This window comes from Zeus faber (genome assembly GCF_960531495.2).
Source record: "Zeus faber genome assembly, chromosome: 14".
NCBI lineage: Eukaryota > Metazoa > Chordata > Actinopteri > Zeiformes > Zeidae > Zeus > Zeus faber.
In genome coordinates, this window is record NC_137200.1 from 24,567,406 (window position 1) to 24,588,700 (window position 21,295).

At 50.1% G+C, this 21,295-nt stretch overlaps 1 protein-coding gene across 2 annotated transcripts in view; it reads left to right on the forward strand.

Moving 5' to 3' along the window:
* Positions 1-21,295, forward strand: part of spns2 (SPNS lysolipid transporter 2, sphingosine-1-phosphate) — a 65,030-nt gene that overhangs the window by 37,141 nt on the left and 6,594 nt on the right. For both annotated transcript variants that reach the window (XM_080013763.1, XM_080013762.1), the window contains exons 3-11: positions 1,927-2,063; positions 7,001-7,152; positions 9,148-9,214; positions 11,401-11,543; positions 12,204-12,356; positions 12,447-12,636; positions 15,255-15,320; positions 15,884-15,982; positions 18,675-18,838. In XM_080013763.1, coding sequence (XP_079869889.1) covers positions 1,927-2,063; positions 7,001-7,152; positions 9,148-9,214; positions 11,401-11,543; positions 12,204-12,356; positions 12,447-12,636; positions 15,255-15,320; positions 15,884-15,982; positions 18,675-18,838 — 1,171 coding nt within the window. The remainder of the gene's footprint in view (positions 1-1,926; positions 2,064-7,000; positions 7,153-9,147; positions 9,215-11,400; positions 11,544-12,203; positions 12,357-12,446; positions 12,637-15,254; positions 15,321-15,883; positions 15,983-18,674; positions 18,839-21,295) is intronic.

The following is a 21,295-nucleotide window of genomic DNA, read 5'->3' on the forward strand; positions in this document are numbered from 1 at the left end:
GTTAGGGGGTTAGGTTTAGGGTTTAGGGTTTAGGGTTAGGGGTTAGGGGTTAGGGTTACGGGTTAGGGTTAGGGTTAGGGTTTTCGTTGTGTAAGAGTCTTTTAAGGAATGTCCAGCGGTAGATCTGTTGGTGTTACCCATTTCATGGTTAGGAGTTAGGGGTTAGGGGTTAGGGTTAGGGTAAGGGGTTAGGGGTTAGGGTAAGGGGTTAGGGGTTAGGGGTTAGGGGTTAGGGTAAGGGGTTAGGGTTAGGGTTAGGGTTAGGGTTTTCATTGCGTCAGAGCCTTTTAAGAAATATCCTGTGAGAGATGTGTTGGTGTTACCCATTGGAGGGTTAGGGGTTAGGGGTTAGGGGTAAGGGGTTAGGGGTTTGGGTCAGGGTTAAGGTTTTCGTTGCGTCAGAGCCTTTTAAGAAATGTCCAGCAGTAGATGTGTCGGTGTTACCCATTTCATGCCGAAACCAGACTAGGTCCCTGGACTTATGCCTCATTGTAATCTGTACATTTCTGAAGGCAGCGACATGACCCTGAGCTTCAAATGTCGTCATCAATGTTGAACATTTGGTCGCAATGTTTTTCGGAGTCTCGTGGGAGTCTGTTCGGAACGCTGACAGCGACGTCCTGTCCCGGTCCCGGCCCAGATGGGCCAGGGCCCACGCAGAACATGCTTTTCCACTCTCGTTACCTAAAGCATCGACCAAGAAAATGGGTTTTGTTTTTCGGTTTTTACAATAATTACTTTTTTTTCGCACTTACTGTCAAATGCGGCAGCTTTTAGAGACGTAAGGCGGCATGTGTGGACCTACATACATACGTCTGTCTGTCTGTCTGTCTGTCTGTCTGTCTGTCTGTCTGTCTGTCTGTACGTTATGAATGGAGTCTATGGATCATTTCTCACATACGTGCTTTTTGGATTGAACAAGGCACTTGCCGTCATGGCGCTCGCTGAGCGCTCGCTTCCATTTTGCGTCTTCTAATTTGAATATGAAATGAAAGTTGAATTGGAATAAAAGTTCCGGTGCTTCTTGGCCATGGGAGACACCTGGGCTTGTGCGGAACACCACGAAGGACCGGCTGCTGTGGTTGATTCCTACTGCATTGTTGTGGTTATTATCGATATTGCAGAACCAACCCAATATGTATAGTATGTCCGAGGTGATGATAAAAGGTGGACCCGAACCAGGTGTGGGTTCCGGGTCGGGTCCTGGTGGTCAGGTGCTGGAAGACCTCTACACCAGACACCAGATCTGGTCTTATGGTCAAGTTTGGTGCCGATAGCAGCTTTTAGAATTCCACTGTGGATGGATTCTGTCTACTGATGTGGATTCTTTGCTGCTAGATCTGGAACTGGATGAATAAATGATGAGAAAAAAAAAAATTACACACAAACATATATATGTATATATATATATATATATATATATATATATATATATAATTCATCTTTTATTTGTGCTTTTTGTTGCTGACAGGGGGCTGACAGTTTTTCCGCTTCAAGAATTCATATGTGAGCGCGTGTATTTTATATTGTGTATTGGGCAGCATCCCTCAAAGGAAATATGTTCCCGTATTCCGTATATATTTAACTGCAGAAGTTAATTGAAGCTTTACAAATACTACGGGCCCATTTTTGGCCGGACTAAATATGCAAGAGTAGTCTTACTGTATATCTCGTGGGCGTATACTGTACATGGAGTATACCCACTTCCGCAGGCTCCACTGCACCACTGCATCTATCTATCTATCCACGTCTTCTGTCTATTCTGTCAAATCAGTCGGTTCAGTCAGAAGTACGTCAAAAAGAAAAAACCTTGAATTAGTCTTTCACGCAATGCTTCTCCTTTACACATTTAGAATTCTGACGCATTTCTCAATGTCCAACGCCGCGCCTAACGTCCGTTCTCTGCTCCTCTCTCTCCCTCCGCAGTCTTCATCTGCAGCTTCATGGTGGCGGCCCCCATCTTCGGTTACCTGGGCGACCGCTTCAACAGAAAGGTCATCCTGAGCTGCGGCATCTTCTTCTGGTCCATCGTCACGCTGTGCAGCTCCTTCATCAGCAAAGAGGTACGCCGCTCCGCAAAGGCCGTGTTGGCTCGGGAGACGCCGGGAGTGCCGCGGGCTCACAATCCGTGGTGTGGTCTACTTTATTGTAGCGGGTATACTGTGATGATTCCCTTCTTTTCTGGAGGGGCTTTTTTTTTGGTTTCATTCAATTAGGAAAATAAATACATGAGAAACAATGTTATTATTGTTTTCCTTTTATTGTCCTTCCTCTTTTATAGATTTTTTAAAATTATTTTTTAGAAAGCTTAAAAATACGGGAGATTTACGGGAAAATATTTAAACGGGAGGACAGCGGGAGAGAAGGGTGAAATTAGAAGAAACGGGAGGGTCGAATAGGTGCCGGTTGGATTCGGGGAGGTCCCGGATCACGTTCCGATTCCGTGACAGACGGCCGAAACTCAAAGCCCCTCCCGCTCCTGTACGGGAAGCCACCACGTTAACAGTGGCGAAGAGCGCGGAGGCTGAATTTTAGGAACGGAGGGGAATGGAGGAGAGGCCTTCCCCTGTTGCAGCTATACTCAACCCGGTATTTGCGAAACAAAGTCACTGTTGTGAAAGTTACAAGTACATGCCGTATACCTGCGAATCCGGTAGACTACACCACGAACCATAATTCTGTTACCATGTGGACACGCTTGATATCGGGTGTTGAAAATTAAATGACACGCCCCTCGAGCCGGAAAAGCCACTTTGTCTTCCCAGATCTTTTTATATCTGTCTCGCATTTTCTTTTTTTCTCTTTTTTTCCTCCCTTTGCGTCTCGCGCTCTCTCCGGGTAGCGGCCAATTAACTAATGAAGCCTCACAGCCGCCCAAATTACAAGCCATCAGGCGGTAAGTGGGTTGGTTTGTCTGCACCATGACGAGTGGATTAAGTCAACGTGTGTGTGTGTGTGTGTGTGTGTGTGTGTGTGTGTGTGTGTGTGTGCGTGCGTGCGTGCGTGTGTGTAATCTACATGTGTACATGTGGATGTGGGTTTCTGTGTGTATTGTATATGCTGTACATCATCCTTCAAGTGGAATCCGAGCCGACAGTTTGGTGGATGGCAGAGACTCGGTGGAGCTCTGCAGAGCAGCCTCTCGCTTTCGGGCTCCGGGCCCCGGAGCGTCAGCGTGACGACAGCTCTGGGATTGTGCGCCGGTTCGCCCAAGGGGGGGTCGTCCTTTGACTAAATCCCCCATGGAGCCCGATGCCAAAAGACAAGATGACCGCCAATTGGCTGGGTCGGGTGACGTGTTCAAGCTGTCATAGCTAAGCTGACAACGCTCTCTCCCTCCGACACGAGCAACCGAGGAGGATGTTGACGGGGCCGCGGAGCCGCCGTGCGTTTGCTCCTTTTTTTTTCGGTCCTGCCCTGAGAGGAAACCCCGGTTCCCCTCGCATGTCTCGCTGTCCCGGCTCGAATCCTCTTTAAACGCAAACAGGAGGGCGGGGCAATGTTGAGAGGGGGGAATAAAACTCCAGAGACAAGTTGGGTGATTTTCCGATATATCGGGGCCCTAATCCCGGGACGAGGTGTCACTCAAGAAGCAGAACCGATGAAATGCTTTTATTTCGAGGAAGGTGGGCGGGCCTAGTTTATATAACTACACACGTCGCTAAAATGAGTTTTCTGTCGAAAAATATTTTGCAGCGGGAACAAAACCCGTGGAACAACACAGGAGGTGGCCTTTAGGAAAACACAACAGCGAATGTCTGTTATGCAACAGAGGCAGCAGAAACGAGAGGAAGGACGTGGAATGTAATATTAACACGACCTATCATTATGGATTTAAGTAACTCTGGGCACTTGGATAGATCCGCGGCGAAGATGTTGTTCACCGCTTATGTAACGCCGAGCTGCGGCGCTCATGCACTGGAAATGTGTTTTTGTTTTTTTTCTCAGCCTCTCTGACTGTCACAAGCGTGTTTCACAGCTCTGGTAAAAAGGCTTCCACTTTTCCCCGGCAACAAACCGGCGCCGAGGTGCTTCGTCGTCGTGATCACGCGAACAAAAGGGTAGCCGCGTGCTTCTTGCTCACGGAATTACATATTTCGGCTGTTTTTTATTTATTTCGTTGTTTCGACTCTTTTAATAAACTTTTTATCTGGTGAAGGGTTTCGGTGAGCTCTACTACTTGAGGGACGTTCAGTGCGGGAAGAAGAGCGCTCTCCGTTTCTGACTCTTTGTTCTCCTAGTTAGATTATTCTAACATACTGTACTTATTACCACTCGTCCAATTCAATGTTCTCCTTTCTTTACAAGTCACAGGACCCCGGAATCCAAACAAAATTATCTTCAAGGTTCCAAGATGTCCTCCGCCCCCGTGTCTTTGTGGTCAACGCCATTGTGATGCTTTTTAACGAGGAGCCGCGGCCAAACAAAGCCCGGCGTCCCCGTTTGGCTTTCGCTGCGTTTCAAATTGAATTTGCCTCTAAAGGTTTGGCGCCGCCCGGCTCCCCACATCCCATCCTGTCTCTAAAAAGAAATGCTTGTTCCAAATAGGATGCAGAACATTCCTACAGGTGATTTCCATTTAGAAAGATTAGAAATCGCCTGCTTCGACAGTATCTTTTGGACTGCGGTGGTGGGGTGGTGTGGTTTAAGCAGCCACACCTGTCTTGGCTCTAGGGCCCGGATCAGGGTGGCTGCACGCCTGCTGTTCGTTAGAGCAATCAATGAGCAACAGGTAAATCACCCATCCCCACACACACACACATACAGACACACACACTGGGAGAGCCTCAGTCATGACGTGTGTCCATCTGCTCCGGGCTTGTTCCATCTGCCTGGAAACGCCGCTCGGGTGGCGTGCGGAGGGCGGATCTGCCGCACAGACAGAATCCTCTGAAAAGGAAAGAATTTCGGCGCTGTCCCGCATGCCTCTGAACCTGTTTTTTTTAGAAGCACCAGGAAGATTTTAAAAGCATCGGCAAAACGTTTCGTTTTCACGGTGCTCAGCAGGTTTTTTTAAGATCCAAAGGTTGTTTGTCTTACATTTGCGCTAATTCTCCAAATCCCCTCAAAGGCCCTGGACGTAACAAAGCTCGGGCTTTGAGCAGAAATGATGAAATAGTTAAGAGTGACATGAGGAGTGTGATTCGAATCAGACCCACTGCTTCACGTTGGCTTGACATTTGGTGCTGTCAGTGACTTCAGAAGGACTCTCTCGTAGAGTCTGAATTAGAGGTGGAGTGGGATTCAATTAAATGCATTAAAATATGCACAAATTCATGCACAAAGTAAGATATGAAAACTATGAAAAATATGAAAAATACCCTCCGGTCATCTTAGTATAATGGAAGCGCAAACATGCAGCAATAGTTCCATAAGAGACTTAAAAGTGAGCCCAATTAGACGAGTCTGAAGTATTTGGAACGTTTGAACTTTTGCAGCTCGTCGTCGCTGTTGTGGTTGTCGTCGGGCGGGGAAGGCTTCCTCCTCTTCCCCCTCCCCCTCCTCCTCTCTCTCGAGCGGCCTCTCCGGTTTCTAGAGCCCCGGGCGTCCGAGCGGAGCGGCGGAGCCCGGTCTGAAGACATTCGTCGCCGTTGTCGCCGCTGACGGGTGTGATGGAGATCCCACTGACGACGGGCCGTCGGGGGACGGAAACGGAGCTGCCGCGGTTTTCTCCGACGCGGCGGCGGAGCGCGGCGGTCCGCTCACATCCGCGGTTTGCAGGAAACGAAGCAAAGAGAATGTGAAGACGCACTCGGAAGATCGCTGTGCACAGCTGTGGTTGAAAAGACCCACAGGGCTGAATGTCACCCCAGCTGCCCAAAATGCAAATGGAAGTAAAATATCAATAGTACTTCATTATCAAATGTCATCGCGTTACGACAGCAGATGAAACAAAATGTGTTTTTTATCTTTTCAGACAAATTACCACTTACCGTAGGGTTTTTAGTTTTTTTTTTTTGTGCTTTTTTTTTTGTCCACGCTCGTGCATTTGTTAACCTGCCGAACCCGACGTGCGCTCGAGGCGGAACAAAGAGGGAACAAACGCTTTTTCAGCCGCGAGGAGAAAAAAAATAAATCAAGACAAAGTGGGTCTTAACCGAATAAGAATCTATCGGACAGAGATTTTTCCTGCGTTGATTCAACGCAAAGCGTCTCACCTCGCGGAGCGAACCCGTCGTCGGTTCCGGGTCCCGTGGAGAGGCCTCGTCGGCAAACGTTGCGTCCTCTCGTGACCTTGTTTCCTGCGGGTAAATGGGCGGAGGTGCAGGTTGGAGAACGTCCCCGGCTCCCGGGCTCTGATGCGGGGCCGCCTGGCTCCGCAGAACCAGCACCCTGCGCTCTCGGGGGACGAAACTCTGGGGACTTTCAGGAGACCCGAAATACATCTCGTGTACGCTGCGCGGCACGAGCAATATGAATTGAAAGACGGATCCATATTCATGAATTTGCTGTGGAATTGCGGGCGAGCGAGTATGAACACCGGAGAGAGCAGCGGTACCCCTTTTTTATTTTCCAGAACTCAGACCTCAGGTATCTAACAAGAAGTAAGCTTTAAGTGAGCTATCTTGAATGGCACATTTAACTTAAGACATCCGTCTACAAGTGTCACGCTCCATACAGGAAGACATCCCCAACGAGATGAGAAAACCGCTGCTCGGTTTTACCCTAAAACACTGAAAAACAAACTGTGATTTCAAACGCCGATGTGAGCCAAAAAAAGAGCATTAAAAACAAAAAATGCATGCGCTGTTGTTCTCACTGTGCCTGCTCTACTATTTACCGTTATGTCGAAACAGCACTGGTGCAGAAGTGTTTTCCTCATATTTCAGGCTGGGATGGAGGATCTAGTATAACACCCGGGCTGTTTTACACTGCCACGTACAGGAATGTGTGCAAAGCCGCAAGAACCTTCACATTTCTTTGAAAACTGAAAGATAAAACAACCCCCTCCCTCTCTCCCTCTCTCCCTCTCTCTCTCTCTCTCTCTCTCTCTCCACAGTACTACTGGCTGTTTGTGCTTTCCAGGGGGTTAGTGGGCATCGGCGAGTCCAGCTACTCCTCCATCTCTCCAACCATCATCGGGGACCTTTTCACTAACAACAGCCGCACCATGATGCTCTCCGTGTTCTACCTGGCCATCCCCCTGGGGAGGTGAGTGGGAGACGCTGTGTGTGTGTGTGTGTGCGTGTGTGTGTGTGTGTGTGTGTGAGTGCGTGTGTGCGTGCATGCGTGCGAGCCGCCAGGCAACAAGCTCAGGGGCGGCAGCGGGAGCGTTGGAACAGAAAAGATGGTCGAAACTCTAATCTCCGGAAGCTTTCAGCTCCTTCACACAGAGAAGAGGGCGAAGGGAGGGAGAACAAAAGCAATCTGGTCAAAGATTAATGTGACGGTGGGTTTAATCCGCAGGAGCCGGCCGTGGACAGACAGACAGGCAAGTAGGCAGACAGACAGGCAGAGAGAGGAGCTCAACGGGAAGCTGGCCAGCCTTAGTTTTAAATCAATAGTCCTGGAATAGTATTTTTTATTTACTTCAACTTCACACAGCATGTGCTGTGCCGCTGCATTATTAATCACAGCATTAATAATTTACGTGGCGTATCAATAAAACCGTGTCTATTGCAAAAAGCAAGACCAAATGTAGAAATCTCAGCAAGAGCTGAGTTTGATTCATTTCTCGACCCCGTGTGGTTTGGTGCCGCCGCCGCCGCCGCGATGGAGGATAAGCGCGGCGATCTGCCCGACAACACGGACAATGGCAGGCAGCCGTGGCGAGGTGCAGTGCCGACATCCCACGCACTCCGCCGCTTGTTGTCTTTAGCCAGGTTGTTATGAGCGTTTCCAGGAAATGACCTCAGGAACCAGACCGGGTTGACAGGAAATGGATTTCCCTGCTGCCCCCCCCCCACAATCTTGAAAGTTGGCCCTTCAGGCCCCTGGTGTTTAAAAGCGATGACTTTTTCATGCCAGGCTTTTATTGTTGCCATTCAACTTTCCACACGCTCCCTGTGTAGACTTGATAAGTTGAACTGTTAGTCACCGACTGGAAAGACTTGACACCGTCTGGGACCATTGCACTTCATATTTGGAGCTCTAATCATCTTCGTGGAAGCACAGCGTTGGGTCGTTTCCTCCTCCCTAAGTGTGCGTGTGTGTGTGTGTGTGTCTGTGCCTGCGTGTGCGTGTGTGTGTGTGTGTGTGTATGCACGTGCGCGCGTAACAACCAGTTTACCGCCCCGTAGTCGTCCTTGCTGATAAGAGTCTTGGCTAAAGCCCCGTTTGGCCACGTTTCGTCACCAAACCGTGGCCCCCCCGGTCCCATTGGGATGGAAAGCGGCGTCCCCTGGCCTCCCCCGGGGCATCAGCGCGTGCAGACAAACCGGTTCTCTTGGTTCTGAGCGGCCGCTGTGCACTGTGGCCGCATCGCCGTTTCGAGCCTCATCGCGACCGCCATTTTTAATTTGCTCAGGAGGAGGCCGCACATGAGCTGCATTCCACCCTGACGCGGCCTCCGGCTTCAGTTCGCCACCGAGACCAGCCGTTACTGAAAACGGAGAACTACCATACCCTGCCTCCACTTTTTGCTTTTCTTTTGACAAAGCGTCTGACCCGGACCAAGCAGAGACTTTTTTCCCATCTAACTCGAAAGATATTTCCCCTCGAATGCCGTCTATTCCCGCCGTGGCTTGCATATCGCCCTTTAAATATGAAAAAAAATCGCCGGGATATCGACTCGCTTTGGAGTGACCCACTTGATATATATATATATATATATATATATATATACATTAAGCACAGTCACAAACACATAAAACACTCCCAAATAGGCCGACAGAAATGGAGAGAGGCTGCTGATCCGTTGCTGGATCTGCAGGACAGAGGGATAGACACTACCGGACTTTAAATAGGTCCGAATACTGAGTCACTACATGCACATCGGCACACAGCAAGTAGTAGGAACAAACACACACACACACACACACACACACACACAGAAACACACACTACCACATGCACGGTCCAACGGGCTTACAGAGAGGGAGAAAGGAAAATTTGTGTTCTTTTGCGTGGGGATGGATTTAGAATTAGTAATTTTTTTTTTTCTTTTTTATGTCTCGTGATGTCTCATCCTTTATTGTCTCTCCACAGCGGCCTGGGTTACATCCTGGGCTCCGGCGCCAAGGAGGCCGCGGGAGACTGGCACTGGGCGCTGAGGGTAAGAGCATCATCCTCACCCTCGTTCCCTTACATCACACACGGGCACACGCACACGCACGAACACACACACACACACACACACACACACACACACACACACACACCCCGGGGCCGGTGTCATGGCGTGTCATAGATCACGGGTCAATGGGGGAACAGTGCCGGGAGGGGCATATGTGGCCAAAGCCCTGACGTTGGTGGGAAGTGACAGAGGAGAAGGAGCTTCAGACCATGTAACCTTCACAGGACATGGTCATCATCACAAACCACCCACCCTTCTCCAACCACACCTCCCCCTCCCCTTCCAAAATGTAGAAAATGTGATGAAAATGCCGCCTCAATACGACCCTCTCAAAGTGCACATCCCATGGCCTTCCAGGCGTCCGCACTCACCGGGCTCCGACCGTAGCCCTTTCAGTCGAACCTCCAAGACGCCCCCCCCCCCGCCGGGGCAGGATCGATGTCGGCCTCGACGAAATGATAAGACGCTCAAACTTCCTGAACCCAGGTTTCGGTTCGGCATAGATTCAGGTGTTTTGGCCGTGTTCGCGGGGGGGGACAAAGAGAGGCTTGTTATCGTGCAACGCCGGATGGAGATTCAGGAGCACTTAGCCGGGGACGGGTTTCAAGTCTCTGGGGTCGTTTTCCTTTTTTTTTTTTTTTTTTGCAGGGGATTGTGGGGGGGGGGTTGATTTTTTTTTCCACCCTGACACACTATTTAATGAGGAAAGTGTTCCTTATTTATTTCCAGCTACGATGCCGACCCAGGAGCGTACTTTTCTCGTCGTAAATCACTTAAACAATGGAGGCTCTTTACTGTACCAGGAGCGGCGACGCCGAAAAGCCCCAAAGTCGACTCTAATGGAGGCCCCCCCGGCTGCGGACGGCGCAGCGTTTAAGATCCTCCCGCCAAAAGTAATTAGCGATATTACGGACATTAAAAACCCTCGGAAACGCCGCGATCAGAAGGGATCCCTGGATGCGAGTTCCGCGTCTCCTTGTTTTGGCCGAGAGTATCAGAAAAACAGGGAGTCGGGGCAGCTTGTTCCAATGGCGATCACAATGACATTCCAATAAAACAATCCGGCACGGGGGCCAATTAATCAGCGCCGTGGCGCACGGAGGAAGTGAACCCTCCCCCGAAAACATAGACATGAAGGGCTTTGTTAGTCAGACATATCCTGCTTTGAGGAAAAAACACTCGGCGAGGTTTTTCCGCCCCTCGCCACCGGTTCGAGCTGCCTCTGTTTCTTAGGGCAGGGGTGGGTGCAGGGATGGGCGGAGGAGAAGCGGGGCGGTAGTAAATTGACAGAAGGACGCTGACAGGGGCAAGGTCAAAGGTCGCCAACCCGCTCCGTCGCTAAGGGAATAGGCGCGCTCGCGAGGTCTGAACGCAGGAAAAACAACAAGCACAGTACTACCCGTCGCACCTTCTCCCTCCGTGTCTGAGTTTTATGCCTCGTTTTCCGATGGCAACACGGTTGAGCTGCTCCGCGGGCGGCGATGAAAGCGACGGATGCAGGGGGAGGAGAGCCACACCGCCTTGCAGAGAGCACCTGATAATATAACATTGCATCATCCCCTAATAGTCTTGCACACACACAAACACGCATACGCACACACACGCACGCTCACTTTTCAGCCGACCACAGCTTGCGTGATGCATTAGGTGCTGGGTTTATGAATATAAATGCGACGTTATGAGTCGCAAAATACATTAGGATGAATTTCCCCCGACAAGAAAAATTTGGGTTTTTTTCTGCTTTTGTGAGTAATGTGTGTTATTCTGCCTCTCTCTATCCCTCACACACACTCACACATGCACGCACACACACACACACACATGCTGCAGTGAGACATGCTGATAAGCTGATAATTGTAGATGTGGAAAGCGTTTCATGCCACAGGACACTTACAAAGACCAAACTCTCACATGGAGTGTGTGTTTAACGTTTACACAGATACATGCTCTCTCGACACACACACACGCGTGAGCGCACGCACACACGCATCACACACACACACACAGACAGACACACACACACACTCAGCTAAAAGTACTTTTCTGCTTCTAAAACACATCCAGTGTATCACTGGATCTCGCCATTCTATCCCCGACACGCAAACCTTTAATGTGCGTCCACTCATGCGATCCGTGCATTTAATTTCGCCGCCTTCCCCCCGCAGGTGTCCCCGGTTTTAGGGATGACAGCCGGGACTCTGATCTTGCTGTTTGTGCCGGAGCCCAAGCGAGGCAGCGCCGACCAGCAGGGGAGCCGCATCAAGGCCCGCACCTCCTGGCTGTGCGACATGAAGGCTCTGGCCAAGAAGTAGGATATGTGTAGACACGCAGCCGTCTGGAGGTCTCGCTGGAGACCTCAGATGCACACCTCTAAGGGGGGAACAAAAACAGCTCAGCTCTAACCTTAACTTGGACCTCCGTCATTTAAAAAATGCTTTAAATCGCTGCTGTTAAGTTAAGTTAAGTGGTGATTTAAAGCAGGTCCTCTTGTGCACCTGTCCTTGAAAAAAACTGCACACACTGGTTTTGTGCCTCTTCGGTTGTCAGGTGTTGTTCTGATCGTTTCTGTGAGATAGCAGCAAAGTACTGTAAATGTTTTAGATTGTAGATGATTGTATTGCAGATAAAAATGGTTTGTTTACGTTTGACAAGGCTCTGCCTCCATATAGATAAATACATACCTTATTCATCCCTGGAGGGAAATTGCAGTGTTTCAGCAGCATCTATCGCAATAATTAGGCAATAATAATAATAAACAAATCAATTGAAAATTGAAAAATTATTTTAAAGTATTCAATAAACCTAGGCAAATAAACAGAAGGGAAGCGTGCATGTATGCAAAAAAAATATTTATACAGTCTGTACAAATACTGCATGTAAACAGGGTTATAAACAATATACCATTATGTAAGTATGTACAATGGTTCAAAAAGCTGAGTTTTATGTGTGTTTCTGTGTTTTCCACCAGTCGGAGCTACGTGTTCTCCTCTCTGGCGTCGGCCGCCGTCTCCTTCGCCACGGGAGCGTTCGGCATGTGGATCCCGCTCTACCTGTTCAGGGCGCAGGTGGTGCAGAAGACCGCCGAAGTCTGCACCAAAGACATCTGCAGCAGCAAAGACAGGTGAGAGGCTTGGGAGCACCGTCATCATCGATGCTTCCATTACGGGTCGTCCTACTTCACCTTAATCTCTTCTCTGCCGGTCCTGCCCAGTCTGATCTTCGGGGCCATCACCTGCGTGACGGGGCTGCTCGGGGTGCTGATCGGGGCGGCCACGACGCGCTTCTGTCGCCAGAAGACGGAGCGGGCCGACCCGCTGGTGTGCGCCGTCAGCATGTTGGGCTCGGCCATTTTCATCTGTCTCATCTTCGTGGTGGCAAAGAAGAGCATCGTCGGAGCTTATGTAAGCACCTCTCCTCGGCTTCACGCCCGACCGGGGTCACCCTCCCTCTCACATCAATGCTCACATTGGATGCCTGAACACGGGAGGGACCTCATTCGCGGTAGAGACTGAGCGATGCCAGAATTTTGGGTCCCATGCCCATCCCAATTTTGGAGAGTCCTAGCCCAACAATTGTAGATTTTCTTGACCGATATTTTGTCAAAAAGTGCAAAATTTTCAAATCAAGTTGAAAAACTTATATTTGAACACACAAAGAATTTTTTGATAGATAAAAAGATGATATTACATTTGAATAAAAGATTTTCGAGTTCCAGTGAACGCATCATCACTTCCAAAACAAACTAGTTTTCCGAGTTTCCCTTGAACGCAGCATGGCTTCCTGCTTAGAGAGCCGTGTCTAAACGTGAGTGTAAACAAACACAGATGGATTAATAATGCCTAGTCGGACTTCTGCGCTTATTTTGGTGAGCAACTTAAAAGTAGTGTAAAACAGATAAAAGCAGGATAAATCATCAGTCTTTTTTGAAAAGTTTTTTACACTTATCTAAAAATGGGGACACATCGGCTGCATAGCTGCCGATCACAATCTGGCCAAAAAAGTCAAATAATGACCAATATATTGGCCTGTAAACCTTCACTCCTGTCGCTCGCCTCCTGCAAGATTATTTTTTTGAACGCCGCACATTTAAAACTAAAAACAGAGCCCGCAGTCACAGAGTGATATTAGTGTGTGTTAATAATGTATGATCCATGGGCGGGGTGTGCTCTGTATTAGAAGGGAAAAGCCTGCAAACACCTTTCACCGAAAAGAACCCATTAAATTCTCAGCGGGCCAAGGTAAATATTCACACCAGGCGGAGCGAGGCAAGCGGGGTCTTTGCACGGCGGTGCTTTCTTTGAGGCCTCGAGGCGGTGAGTTTGTTTTCGCACCTGAAAAGCGTCAGACTGAGGTTGAGCCCAGCAGCCCCCCGTGACCCGCCGCCCACCGCGGAGGTTTGTGCCACGGCAGGCAGAAAGGAAATAGTTTCGATGCGAATGTGCCGAGTGTTTGCGTGTTTAATTGCCACGTAAAGCAGGAAAAGGGAGCAGCCCAAACAATCCCTGCTCTGAAACAATGCACTGTGGCATTTCGGACTCGCCGGGCACATATTTCCAGTTGTTATCTGAGAAAAAAAGAACAGGAAGAGGCTTTCGCCGACCTGGACCTTAATAATGCGGCAAAGCTAGAAAGATGGAAAATATTTGGAATGCTTCCGATGGAGGGTCGACCCCTTGATGTGTGGCCCTCGCCGCCTTCTGGAAGCCCGGCCCGCGACGTCACCCAGGGATACTGTGGGATTAGGACGGCGGCACCTCTACCTTGTATGAACATTGAAACTTGCCGCGTCTGAAAACGGTGTGTCAGAGACGCCTGCGCGGCCTCGTTTGAATGCGACCGAGCCGATCAAAGCTGAGGGCGTCGCCGGTCCGTTTTCGTCGCCAGGGAATCGCTGAGCGCTATTTTTATACCGTCCCCGGGAATAGACGGCTTACATCCGGCTTGTGGTTTTGCGCTTTGCCGTTCAAAACATACCGGGTTCACGTGCCAGGCCGCTCACGAATGCAGGTGCGGAACCGAAGAGCTCCAACGTTCCACGCCACATTTAGCGAATTGAGCATTTCAGGACAGCTGCATTTCAGCGCGACCTATTCTGTTGCAGCAAAGTCAGGCGTAGCGGTTGGAGCAGTTGCGCGAGAGCACCGTGTCCAGCGCTCGGTCACTCAGACTGCTCGACACACGGCGCTCGCCTGCGCTGCAGTTTCCGCGGCTGTAATGTGAAATGTGATCAACTCAGATTACATAGCAAAGCGCCTACAGATGTGTTTTATTTAACTGTGCGACACTCGGTGGCGGCGGCGGGGGCAACCCTCCGCAGCTGTCGTCCCCGCGGCGCTCGGGGGCAGCGCCGTCGGCTTCTGCGTCTGGGTCGCCGCCCTGGCAACGACCCCGTCCACACTTCCTCACCGCCGGTCGCTGTGTAAAACATGAAACCCCCGGCCGCCCCCCAAGCGGCGCGTGGGAGGGGCGGCGTTCCCATCAAAACCCCTTCGGCCTGTTGGTGAAAGTGGTCGCATTGACCCGGCAGCTGCCGCGCCGGGGCCGCGTGGAAGGGCTTCGGACGTGAGAAGCTGACGCCCCGGCCCTTCCCGCCCCGACACGCAGGGAGCAGGGGTTCGACGCGGTCATCGTTCGTTTGCGGGGAAGAGTGGAAGCCCAATGAATTTTCGCCGTATTTCGATCCAGAAAAGCCCAGTGAGAGGGTCCAACGCTCGACGTGTTTGACGGCGGGACTCGGGGAAGAGCTGTTTTTCAGCTCCGAGGCTGGACGCTCGCTTGAGCGGGACGAAAATAAAAGGTCATAGATTGATGTATAATTGAGCTACAGCGAAATAACATGTTATTTCAAACCACGGCGGCCAAAGCGTTTTTTATTCACTGGCCAATTTGCACAGACGGCAGCAACATCTGCGACAAAATACCCTCGGCTTCGTGTTCTGATGCCGGCCGTCTGAGTGTTGCAAATCGAGGCGTTTATTGTGATGGACACTGAACATACATCATGATTTTATTTCCTTAGGTGTGCATCTTCATCGGGGAGACGCTGCTGTTCCTGAACTGGGCCATCACAGCGGACATTTTAATGGTACGTATTGGGAACGTGTACTTATCCACCGCTGGGAACGCCCGTGATGCGCTGCGGCAAAATGCCCCGCCGTCCCTCCGCCTATTTGGATTTGGGAAATGTGCCATGTATTGTTTTGGGCGGAGTTCATAAGTTACCGTTTGACCGAACTTAATGCGTGCAGCACTTGTGGAAATGAAAGGAATCTGAGCCTTTTTTGTCTTGTTTTTTTAATGTCAGAGCAGAAATGATGGGGGGCCGGGCGCGTAGATTTTAACGACGTCCTGTTGAGCGGCTTGGTCCCGCCAGATACTTAACCTGCCAGTCGGAGCGGAGTCTGCGGCGGGCGTGTAGAGACACAACCGCCGCCCTGACATTTTGATGGTGACGTACCGGCCCAGTGAGCCGGGCTAAATGTACATAATTGAAGATTCCCAGAGTTGGTTTTTTTAGTACGGACGAATGATCCGTACTAAATCCCCTTCCTTCCCGCTATCGTACGCGCTCTCGTCTATTTTTCAGCGACTCCGCTCTTATTCCCTCTCTCTCTCTCTCTCTCTCTCTCTCTTTCTGTCCCGCCGCAGTTTGTCGTCATCCCCACACGGAGAGCCACGGCTGTCGCCTTCCAGAGCTTCACCTCTCACCTGCTGGGAGACGCGGGAAGCCCCTACCTGATCGGCCTGGTGAGACCTTCCCCCCGAGCCTGAGCACCGGAGTAATGAACGCGTGCACGTCTTCCGCTGGACCCTCTGAGCCGGAGGGCAGGATCGCCCCCGCGCCTCCGGCTCGCGATCCTAATTCCCACGGTCACTGTCCCGGTTTTCAGCTGTGTGTCCCGAGTCCCGACAGATATCTGTAAAACACTAAAATGTCCCGGTTCTCAACATTCACCACCAAATTTTCAGCACAATTAAAATAATAATAATAATAATAATAATAATAATAATAAAAATACTAATAATATTTATACTTGTTTTCAGCGCTTACAAAATGTATAGAAGAAGTGGGCGTCGTCATCAACACGCCCACTCGCGCTGTGAATTGTGTGCTTTCGGGTGTGTGTGTGTGTGTGTGTGTGTGTGTGTGTGTGTGTGTGTGTGTGTGTCCGCGTGTTGGTGTGTGTGTGTGTGTGTGTGTGGGAGTAGGTCCGCTGCGCGTCCCCGTGCCTCTCCGCCACCTTATTGAACGAAAACAAAAAAAAAAAAACACTGTGCATAGCAGGGGGACGCTCTCGCAGTCACTCTCTGACCGTGATATTTTGATTTTTGCCGCAACAGCGAACAAAAACGGCAGATCACTCGCTCTGAATCACATGTGATCTCCCAACACAGTGTCCTTTTGTTCTTTTTGTTTGTCTCGTTGTTCTGTCTCGTTTTTTTCTTCGGGGTATACGGGCGAGGGAGCAGACGCCACACCCTACCAGAGCTTCGCTATTGCTCTTTTTTTTCTCTGGCTTTCAAGGTATTTTTAGAGGTGCTCCTGCAGTCTGGCAATGCCCCCCCCCACCTCCACGCGAGCTGCAAACACACACGCAAACATTACACCGCCCACAGACCTAATCTCGCCTCCACCCACCCGTAGACAATAGCTGCAGTGCTATAGAGCACTTAGAGGCGCTACTCATGAGGCAATACAAGGAGGTCCAGCTCAGACGGCTGGCCTCAAACCGGCCTTCCTGTCATTCTCAGCTGAGGGGACGAGCACTCTGCAGGTGAAAGAGTTCAGCTCCTCCTCCGTTCTGCGTGTGTGCCAGCCCAAGCGGACTGAAGATTGAAGCTGTTTGCAATTTGAGTCTCACGAAAACATGATGATTTATGACCAGCCGACTTGACAAACCGAGGGCTGTAAGGGGAGGCGTCGCCGCCGCAGTTTTGTTCTGTCGTGCTCTGTGACATTGTTCCGTGTTTACATCGTGTTTTATCATCCCCCATGCGGCTTGGAGTCAAAAGGCCAATTCTAAGGAAAGGCAGCGAGTCCGTCTCGGAGCGGAGCGCCAAGCTGGCGACAGGGCGCGGCTGTCGGGGTTCTTTATAAGGCCCAAATGGAGATGTTCAAGCACCGTCAGGGCCAGACAAAGCATCTCTGACCTACCTTCAAGGACTGACAAGCTCCTCCAAAGAGCCGAAGAAGAACGGGCGATGCAAAAAAATCCCCGAAGAGCGGCAGTCATAGAAAACGCTTTATTGTTTCCACCGAAGCGATGACAAAGAACGTGCTCAGCCTGAACTTAACACAGAGACCGTTCGGAGATTGACACCTTGGAAGGGCTGTGTATTCTGCATCATAGACAAAAACTTCTTTGAAGTTGGAATTCATTGCACACGTTGCTGATATTCTAACTAGTTCCAAATGTCAGAACACATGCAGCAGCCGACACAGGGGAAGAAAAAAAAAAAAAATCAAAATCACATGCACAGCACACATCCTTGCAACCAGGAGGACTCCCTCTTGGGGCGGCAGCGGGGCCAGTCGCCCTCCTCCGCTGCCTCCGTCCGGTCCCCGGGGTGTGGCCCGGGGTTCGCACCTACTCACCAACCCCCGTCGAGCATCCAAGTCCGGAACGCGTCAAGTGCGTCACTGCCGAGTCCTCGGTTCCCCCGGCCGAGGTTTCGCAGGCTGGTGTGTTGGAGGAGCCCGTGCTGATCCGAGACGGTTGCTTATCGCTTAGCAACCGCACGGGAAAGCCTTGAGGCTGACATTTGGTGCAGTGTTTTGTCCACACGTATTGTCACAACCACTCCCACGCCCCTCACTCCAGAGATCCCCCATCCCCAACCGACTAATCCCTCACACCCTCATTAGTCTTTCCATCACCTTTGTTTTCACCCCACCTCGGGCAGGATTGTTATCGACACCTCGGTATTTTGGCTCTCAGCCTCCCCTCACAGTCCTGTCCTGGTTTGTCTAATTTCCATTTTCGACTTCCACGTTGCCAAACTCTTTTCTTCCCCTGGCAACTTCTGCCTTTTGCCTGGTTTAGAAACAAACACCTCTCCTTGCGCTTGTATCTGACTCTAATATAGTTACTATGGCTCTCCTTATTGATGTAAAAACAGCAGTTAGGGTGACCCGGGTCAGTAGATGAAGTCGCTAATCGGTCTAGGCCAGGGGTTCCCAACCACCGGGCCGTGGACCAGTACTGGGCCACAGAACATATAATACCGGGCCGCTATACCGGCTATATGGCTATACCACTCAGTCTATTCCAGCCACCACACCAACAGTCATTGTGCTTAAGAGAATAGTTCCCATTTATAAAATCACTAATGTCTTTTTCCTTCAATGTGTGTGTGTGTGTGTGTGTGTGTGTGTGTGTGTGTGTGTGTGTGTGTGTGTTCTGCGTGCGTGCGTGCGTGGGTGCGTGGGTGGTTGCAGATCTCCGATGCCCTCCAGGAGAGATACGCTACGTCAGTGCTGTGGCAGTTCCTGAGCCTGGGCTACGCCCTCATGCTCTGTCCCTTTGTCATCGTCCTGGGGGGAATGTTCTTCCTCGCCACCGCTCTCTTCTTCCTGGACGACAGAGAGAAGGCAGAGAAACAGTAAGTGAGACGCGTGCTGCCGGAAATCCTCACTCGGACAGTCCTCCCCGTTTAAAAGTACCTGTTCTGTAATGCTTTTCTGGGTGTTATCAGATGTTCAAACAGAGGAGGCATGGGGATGAGGGAAAATATGGCTGAGGGAACATAGGGCTGAGGGAACATAAGGCTGAGGGAACATAGGAATGAGGAAACATAGGGATGAGGGAACACAGGACCTACATCTGTGTTGAGGGAACATAGGGCTGAGGGAGCATGGGGCTGAGGGAACATACAGTAGGGCACAGGCAACATTGTGGTAATCAGGAGCTTTACATTGGCAGAAATGGGTGGAGGTGGGAGAGGACAACGGGTCGCTCTGCATCGTTGTTTTACCAAAATCCTGTGGATAAAAAGGTGTGAAGGACGAGCTCGCCGGAGTCTCAGAGTGACTCCCGCCCTGTGAGACCCCTTAAGCCACAGAAAGCCTCGGTCAGCTATAAGTGTTCAGGAGCTGACACAAGCTGTTCTAGCAGCCCATCAGTTTGTCAGAGGGCGGGGAGATGCCGCCCCTCACATTCATGCCTTCATGTCGATTTTTTTTCCCCTTCCAATCAAAGAAACACAAACCCGTCGGACGCAGACGGGTTTGTATCCTTAAAAGGCCAAGACAAACACACTCATCATGTCTCTGTTGGTGAGGCTGGAGGTTTTTGTTTTTTTTGTGTCTATTTCTTCCTTTTTTCTCCGTTTTTATCTCTTGGACCGACTCCCGTGGTGCTGGGACTCGTAGAAATGACTTCCTTCCTGTTACAGACGGGGGACATTTTTAGGCAGGGTGGCGGCATGTCTGTCTGACGTTCGTCCGTTGCATCCGTCTCTACCCTGCAGGTTTTTCCCATGATGCAAGTAACCTAAGAGACTTAACCACAATGAACTTCAATGCATACACATCATTTGCATTTATTTGAATTGGTTACGTGTGTTTCAAAGAACTTGAGGAAGTAGGACTCCAGACTCCGGCCAGACAACTTTGTGGAAAAACATCAGAGATTTACGGCATTATGACCCTTGGTGCTACGCTTACCGAGGGCCTTTACTACAGTTAGTAATGTGCAATTTAGGAGGAGTCACCGGAGAAGCGTAGTCACTACCAGTAAACCATTCTGTGGCTGCCGTTGGTTCCAGTTCAAGAATGAGAGGAAGGAAGGCAGAACAATGATTAAAAAAAAAAAAAAAAAAAAAGTGCCAGCAGCAGATACGACTCTGTGGCTCAATATGCGGTCCCAGCTATGCGACCACATTATTGGCCACAGTGGATGGAAGGAACATGTTCGCTCAAGTGATATCTGACCACAATCTTCACTTCCACCCGACGTAGAGTGGCGCTGATAGAGCGGCAGGGGCTGTGGGAGCGTGGTGGGGGCTCCTTTTTCAGGTTGGCAGCAAAACTCATGACTGGAACGTGGTGGTGTTCTTTCAAAACTCTGGTTTATTCATCACAACCGTGTATTACGTAACACGTGTCATTAAAAGAAGGTTTTAATCTCTATTAAGCAGTAGCATTGTTACCGTACAGGGTTCTCATTTTTAACTGTGTTTTATTCCAGTGTCGGTGTTTACGAAAGCGCTATTCGATGAGGTTTTTGAGAAGGTTACGTCACTTTTTTTGCTTGTTTCTGTTAATCGCACGCCGGCTTGTTCCCACGCTTCGACGTTATTGGCCATCTTTCAAGCGCTGCCGTGTCTAAAATACTATGCACTGTAACAGCTGCTTTCGGGACAAAGTGCCACAGTTCCAGTGGTAACATCCAAATGAGTGGAACAGTCGCAGCTCTTACGTAACAGATCTCAGAGCCCACTTTGGGGACAAAAGATGACAACACGAGCGCGGCCAGGAACGTACAGTGGGGTTATTCCACGGCTGTGATAATTATGGGCTGCGCTCGCGCTCTGATGCCCCCAATTTATAAAATTTCCTCTCGCTTGACACATACGGAATATTGTCCTTAGATATTCTGATCTATTTATAAGAGGCACAGAGCGGAATAGGTTGCTCACTGGAACCAGCCTGCGTATTTCCAGCCTGAAGAGTGCTCTATTATTTGTAGGTTTTTTTTGGCCAAGGGAATGCCATTAATAGCTCTGGTTTTATTCACATCCCCCTTCCCCACCCATTTGAGTGCATTTACAACTCTCTCTCTCACACAGACACACACAGACACACACACACAGACACACACACACACACACACACCCACACACACACACACACACACACACGCACGCACTCATCTGTCTCGTCCACCGCACTAATCCCTGGCATGATGTGGCACCTCGGCCCGGGGGCCGACACTCTGTGACAGATACAGTGATACGGTGCAGGGGACTGATTGGGAAACTCTGCAAAATATAATAATAATAATAATAATAATAATAATAACAACAACAATAATCCTAATAATAACAACAATGACACAA